At 46.3% G+C, this 7,189-nt stretch overlaps 1 protein-coding gene and 1 pseudogene across 3 annotated transcripts in view; one reads left to right on the top strand and one right to left on the bottom strand.

Moving 5' to 3' along the window:
* Window positions 1-2,704, bottom strand: part of LOC105979236 — a 28,829-nt pseudogene extending 26,125 nt beyond the window's left edge.
* The window catches only part of CIT (citron rho-interacting serine/threonine kinase), a 308,696-nt gene that overhangs the window by 196,762 nt on the left and 104,745 nt on the right, over window positions 1-7,189 (top strand). For all 3 annotated transcript variants that reach the window (XM_045296872.1, XM_004709562.2, XM_045296871.1), the window contains exon 11: window positions 3,967-4,150. In XM_045296872.1, the coding sequence (XP_045152807.1) occupies window positions 3,967-4,150 (184 nt within the window). The remainder of the gene's footprint in view (window positions 1-3,966; window positions 4,151-7,189) is intronic.

Here is a 7,189-nt window from a genome sequence, read left to right as displayed (position 1 = left end):
ATTTTGAGGATGATGAGGGCAACAAATATATAAGTGTGCTTTACACAATTGATGTATGTATGGATTGTGATGAGTTGTATGAGCCCCAATTAAAAAAAACTACTGGGAAATATGAAAAAATAAAATATAAAGTTATATAAAAAAATGATGCCTACAAATTGTTTTCTACTACTGTATCTTAGTGACCTGAGAGTGTATGGTTCTAGATGAGCATTTTTGTTAATTTCTTGGCTTAGAATTTTTACACCATGTTCCCCAAACCAAACTGATGCAGCACATGATCAATGTAGACCCCATACCTCTTGGTCGTGTTTCTCTTTATTTCTTACTGCTAAAGGGTTCTTTCTGGTGGTGCAGTGGTTAAGTGTTTGACTGCTGACCTGAAGTTCTGGGCTCGAACCCACCAGCTCCACAGGACACAGATATAGCCATCTGCTTCCGTAAAGATTACGACCTTGGGAATGCTATGGGGAAGTTTTTCCTCTGTCCTATAGGATCTGCTACGAGTCTGAATTGACTCCACAGTGGTGGGCTTGGTTTGGTTTAAAGGGGCCAGCACGGCTATCAAAAGATAAAGCACGTGGGGTCTTAAAGGCTTGAAGTTAAACTATCAGCCAGCCATCTAGTAGGGAAGCAACAAGGCCACACATGGAAGAAGCACACAAGCCTGTGTGATCGAGAGGTGTTGACGGGATCAGATATTAGAAGATCCAAAACAAATAATTATATCGATGTGAACAAGGTGGAGTCGGAATAAAGACCGAAAGCCCTTCTGTATACAATTGGACATTGCCTCCCAGAAGGGTCACAAGGAAGGGATGATTTAGCCAAGGTGCAGTATAGCACCGATGAAACACACAACATTCCTCCAGTTCCTGTATGTGTGCCCACCCCCCATCATGACCCAGTTCTACCTTGCAAACCTGGCTAGACCGGAGTACATACATTGGTATAGATAAGAGCTCTCAACACATGGAATCCAGGACAGATATACCCCTCAGGAACAGTAGTGGGAGTAGTGTAGGGGGAGGTGAGGAGGGGAAGGAAGGGGGAACTGATCACAAGATTGGATATATAACACCCCTCTACCTGAGGGGAACGAATAATAGAAATGTGGGTGAAGGGAGACAACAGACAGTATAAGATATGAAAAAGCAATAATAATATATAATTGACCAAGGATTCACGAGAGTGGGAGGGGAAGAAAGAGGAGCTGATACCAAGGGCTCAAGTAGAAAAAAATGTTTTTGAAATGGTGATGGAAACATATGGACAAATATGCTTGATACAATTGAATTATGGATTGTTATAAGGTCTATAAGAGCCTCCCAATAAAATGATTAATAATACATTAATTAATACACTAATTAATTAATTAATTAAAAAAGGGGGCAAGCTGCCCAGTGCTAGAGGTTCTTGTTAATTCCTGGAAGGGGCTTTTATACTTCTTGACTGCCCTTTGGTTTGAGGCTCTGACCCTTCTCCCAGCCTGAATGTGGCCTTTAGGAACATTTCTTTTGAGGATTTCCTATTGTTTTTAATTGATTCCATGTGTAGAGGTTGACATCTGTAGTGTTTAATCTGCTTTATGAATATAACATCTGTATTTCAATTTGACTCTTCTTCCCTCTGATCCTGAAAATTATCTAGCTCTTTTTCCTAAATGCAAGCACATTAAGCTAGCTTTGAACATGACAGTTTTGTAGACTAATCTTATTTTATAGTACAGAATTTCTAAATTATAATTATTTCTCTCATGGTGGATCCTACCCCTATATTAATCATGCTCCTTATTCAGAATGGGATTCTATTTTAGGCACCTAAAGATAAATTAGTATATAGTGGAAGAGGAATTAAAGTTCTGCTAGGAATGAAATGATATGATTAACACAAACATCCACACGGGTGTGTCTGCCTTGTGCAGGGAAGTGCAGGGAAGAGGAACACTCCACACAGACTCTGCGGTAAAGCCTCTTGTATCTAACTAGCTTTCAGTAAATCAAGATTTTTCTAAAACACGCCTTAACTGTGAACAATAATAGAAACAAGTACCCTTTCTAGAGACTTACTGTACACTAAGACCTGTACTAAGCACTTAAGATAGATTGGTTTGTTTAAACCTTCCAGCAGCCCTTTCAGGTAGTTACTATCAGTAATCTGAGGCTCACAGAGGTTAGGTGACTCTTCCAAGCCCACAGAAGCTAGTACAGTAAATGGTGGGACTGGGATTTGAACCCTCACAGATGGAATCCAGAGCTTGAGCTATTAACCACCCTCTCCATAAAGCTCAGCAGTTTTCATCTAAGATTCCTTATTTGAGGATGGAAATGTCTCTTTTTGATCCTTAGGAAAGGTCGTGTCCTTAACTTTTTTTCTTTCTAAGTTTATAAAAAGGTGCCGGGTACTTGAAATCAGATTGGCTTTGAGCCTATGTAGACTGTATGTAGACTGAAGCATTAGAGCCAATTTTATTCTTTCGTCAGCTAGCTGTTAAAGCATGAAACAAGTCGATTCTGATACCACAGTGAGGATTTCAGTTCTCTTAAGTGAGCACGACTGTGTTTAATAGCACACATTTTACATCTTCAATCTTCCTCATTCTTACCTTAGCCCAGTACATGGCCTCTCCGAGAATGCTCTTTTTCTTACGCTTCGCTTCGTGGAAGCAGCCCACCCCTGCCCCCTCCGCATCTCCAGTTAACATGCTCAGATGGTGTTGTCATCAGGGAACTTTTTGAAACAGCCAGATTTTTTGAGTCTGTAAGCAGGAAACAGACTGCTGCTCATATCTGGCACACTGCTCTGTCCAGAGCAGGAGGAGTTAAAGAAGGGAGTCTGGGCTATGAAGGGCTGTGACAACGGTCCTAGGGGGAGCTCTAGCGAGCTTGAGCCCCAGCGGTGACTCATGCTCTGTCACTCAGATCAGCATTGGCCCCTGGCTCTCAGGGCGGCCAGGTGGGGTTACAGCCAGAGCACGCACGGAGAGGGAGCCCGTAGCCTGCACTGCAGGGGATGTGATGCTGCGCGCCCAGCCTGGCGGGCCAGCCACCGAAGCCGAAGCCCGCAGCCATGGTAACCGCGCTGGCCGGCTGCAGCCCCGGGAGCCCACCACAGTGGGCAGCCTCCTGGTGACTGATGGATGGGCGCCCACCTCCCTGACCAAGAGAGCGTAGTAGGTGGAAAGGAAGCAGCAACGATGTAAGATGCTCCCCGCGGGGCAAGCATGCTGTATGAGGAGGTAGGGATTGTGCCGCAGACGGGCCCCCGGCGCCTGGGGGTTTCTGTGAATCACCGGGAGGAACTTTATGTGGCTGGTGTTTCATTCTGCTAATCCAACTGCAGTTCGTGCCTGCCCGAGCTGGGGAGGGGGTGGATCAGGAACTACAGAAAGTGGCCAGTGGGGTCTCTGGGTAGACTCGCCGGGATAGGACTGAGCTGGTCTGCAGTGCTACCCAAATGTGAGTTACTGCACCCTGCAAATCCACGCTCCATCCTGTTTCTCTCGGCGCCCCACCGCCTCGGCGAGGCCACGCAACCGCCCAAGCCCGTCAGATTTCCGTGATTAGCACTAACTATTAATTCTGTAGACCTGACGAAGAGAGGACTGGAGCATCAGGCAGCGAGTCCACTGCCCGCCGACGCTCCGTAGAAGCCCTGTGGGGACGGCAGCGAGCAGCGGCTGGCCCCCGGGAGTTTGCTACGTGCTCTCTCCCAGTCAATCAAGTGACCTGTTTGAGTTGATCCTTGAATTTCGCCCAGCAGGAAAGGCAGCCAGTCTGCGGGTTGGTGGCCATGTTGGCAGAGAAGGGGTTAAGCTCTTGTTGCTGCCGGAGCCGGGAGGAGATTGAGAGCGGGCGCTGCAGTGCCCCCGAGAACGCCTCAGGAGTAAGACACTGCTTTTCTCTGCAACAGTGTTGAATTCCTCTCAACGTTCTCCCCCCACCTTTCTTGTTTTTCTTTAACCAGCTCCTCCCCCCTTCGTTCCCACCCTCAAGTCTGATGATGACACCTCCAATTTTGATGAACCAGAGAAGAATTCGGGGATTTCATCCTCTCTGTGCCAGCTGAACCCCTCAGGTTTCTCCGGCGAAGAGCTACCATTTGTGGGGTTTTCGTATAGCAAGGCACTGGAGATTCTTGGTAGATCTGAGTAAGTGGTGATTTGACTTTCCCAGGGACCTGCCCGGGGGCAAGGCAAGGCAACCCAAGCGGGTGGGGGTGGGTGCTGCGCGGTGGGAGGGGGTGCCTTAGAGGGAGGCTGCTCCTCACCCTGCATTTGGGAAGCAGTTTGCTGTGCTGGCTTTGCTGGGGTAGACCAGCACTCTCTTCATTTTGCAGTGTTTTGTGGTCCTGCCCCTGCCAGTAGCACCATAATTTGTCAGTGGATACTTTGGGTTAGTTTTTTCAGTCTTTGGTCTTCTTTTGAGGGGAGGACAGGTAGGAGCTAGCTAGTGGTTGCAGATGCTTGGCAGAAGGAGCATTGTGCAGGATTTAAGACAAGCTCTCAGCCAAGCCAGCCATGGATGTAGCTATCTCTCAGGTGGGTGGGAGGGGGTGAGGGGGCTGCTGTCTTTGCTACATCGCAAGAATTCTAAAAGCCACATCTTGTACCGCGCACGATTTCCCATTGGATTTCACTGAGCTGCAAGTGGCGGTGAGATGGTGCTCAGCTCCTCTTGATGTGTACTGCAAAATCTGGGAGCCAGTGGCCGAGCTCTCTGAGCCAGCAGAGTCCCCGCGGTCAGAGAAAGCCCCGTTACCATGAGCCACCAGGAGGGAGTGTGATGTAGCAGTCATTGATTCACAGGAATCAGACTTCCTACCAGGGAAAAAACCCAAACCAAGACCCAAACTAAACCAGAAGACTAACAAGTACAAGTACGATAAAACCCCACAAGCAACTCAACCTAGGTCTTAAAACAATCTTAATAAGATCTGCTCAAGAACGTTAGTGCCTCAGCGCAGTGCTTGAGATTGGAGGGTCCTGGCTTCCAACCTCCAGGAATTTCTCCGAAATGCAGCAACCTCTGTACATATGGTGGCTCAGTGTCTCCCTTAGGTCCCCTGACACGGTAAGGTCTTGGACAGGCTGTGCCACGGTCCCAGCTGCCCTGCTTTGCTCATGTTGAGGCTCGTGGGTAATGCTGGGTGATAAGTGCTGCACGCTTAGGAGACAAGCGGAATTCGGTTTTCTCCTTGACCACATTCGTTCCCTGTATGTTGTGCTTGTCGCTTAGATATTGACACTGAAAGATGAGCTGCTGGTTCCTGGATGGTGTCTTCTCATAGGTGCTATCTTGACAGTGATGTTCCTGAAAAGATTTCAGGCTGTTTTATACAGTTGGGCACTCAACATGAACTAGGGATTGGGCCTGTAATTGAACTTAGCAGAGGGTTTTATATGGAAAGGGCCCTTTTTGGCTTCGTCCTCAGGGCTGAGTTTAAAATTCAGGTTGGGATTTGACAGCGTAGGCTGTGCTTTTCTTGCTTATTTTCTGTACAACCCCATAGCACTCTGTGTGAAGGCAGGAGAGGCCGAAATTGAGCTAGCTGTTGAATGTGCTGTCAGATCCAGTTGCAGTGGTCTGCCAGGGATGGGAGGTTCTGCATTGCTTACGAGCGCAGGACACAAGGGGAGGCTTGCTTTGTGGGCAAAGGAGGTATGGTTTGTGGGCAGAGTGACCTTGACACATACAGCATACTGAAGGTCACACATTGCACTGGAGGGAGATGTGTGGAGACTTCTAGTTCTCTCTAGTCATGGACTAGCTTCGGTCAAAAGGAAAGCTTGGTGGGGCCATGGATCAGTTATCTGAGAAACCAGGGAGGACCCTGGGGAGTTTGGTTTCAGGAGCAAAAGCAGAATGATGTGGAGGACTCTAGCATTGTAATTAATCCAAAGCAGTGTGTGATTAATTGCTTATTTTTCAGGAAGACTGCAATTGCCTCTCTGTGTTGCTTACAGAAAGCTCAGTTACAGGAGCTCTGTGACAGGGCCTTCTCAGTCTTAAGACCCATGCACTTGCTAAATATTTGTTGGTGCAATTTACTCATGATCCTTTCCCCCCCAGATTGTGTGTGTGTTGTTCCCTCTATGTGAAAAAAAGTGCTCTCTCACTTTTGGAAGTTCCAAATATGAGGGGTTCCAAAAACTTTATGGGAAAATTCCATTATCATATTATTCAATTTTTCTTTGAATTTTTTGAAGCCCTGGTGATGTAGTAGTTATACTTTGGCCTACCAACCACAAAGTCAGCAGTTCAAAACCACCAGTCACTCCTCGGGAGAAAGATGAGGCTGTAAAGAGTTAAAAAGGCTGTAACTCTGTAAAGAGTTACAGTATTGGAAACCCACAAGGCAGTTCTCTGCTGTTCTATAGGGTTGCTATGAGTCAGAATCGACTTTATGTTAGTGAGTTTGTTTCTTGGTTCTCGTATATCTTTAGAACATAAAATGGGCTTCTGCACAGGTCCCAAAAGAATGCTTAATGTGATTCTCATTTTTAAAAGGTGAATGCACACAAGAAATTCTTGTCTCTTACCTGGAAGATGGAATGGAAGGATGCCAGTCTCTGAGGAACTCCACTAACTTTTTTCTTTTGCCTTATGTCTTTTTACTGTGATTTTGTGCTTGACCTTGCTGCTCTACCTTTGGTAGCTGAGTGCGTGAAACCTACAGGGTCATTTTAGCATTCACTTCACTTACTGGATATGGGTGACCCTAGATTTGGATTATGATGTTGGTTTATGAAAATCTCATTGTTGATAAATGCCATTGAGTCAATTCTCCTTCATAGCCACCCCATGTACAGAATAATGAAATACCACACAGGCCCACACCGTCTTCACAATTGTTTGAGCACATTGTCCCAGCTACTGTGTCAATATAGCTTGTTAAGTAAGGGTCTTCCTCTCTTATTCGAAACCTCTACTAAGCATAATGTCCTTCTCCAGTGTCTAGTCCCTCCTGCTCACACTTCTTAAGCGCATGCGATGAAGCCTTGCCATCCTCTGACGGAGCATTCTCATTGTACTTCTTTCGAGACAGATTTAACATTTTTGCTTATTAATACTTTTAAAAGAGGTCTTTTAAAAAATCATTTTATTGGGGGCTCGTACAACTCTTATCACAATCAATCCATCCATCCATTGTGTCAAGCACATTTGTACATTTGTTGCCATCATCATTC

The sequence above is a fragment of the Echinops telfairi genome, unplaced genomic scaffold (genome assembly GCF_000313985.2).
Source record: "Echinops telfairi isolate 266 unplaced genomic scaffold, ASM31398v2 ScPeMD7_7412;HRSCAF=8450, whole genome shotgun sequence".
Classification (NCBI taxonomy): Eukaryota; Metazoa; Chordata; class Mammalia; order Afrosoricida; family Tenrecidae; genus Echinops; species Echinops telfairi.
The sequence above is the reverse complement of the archived record's forward strand: the minus strand, read 5'-3'. Positions and strand labels throughout refer to the sequence as shown.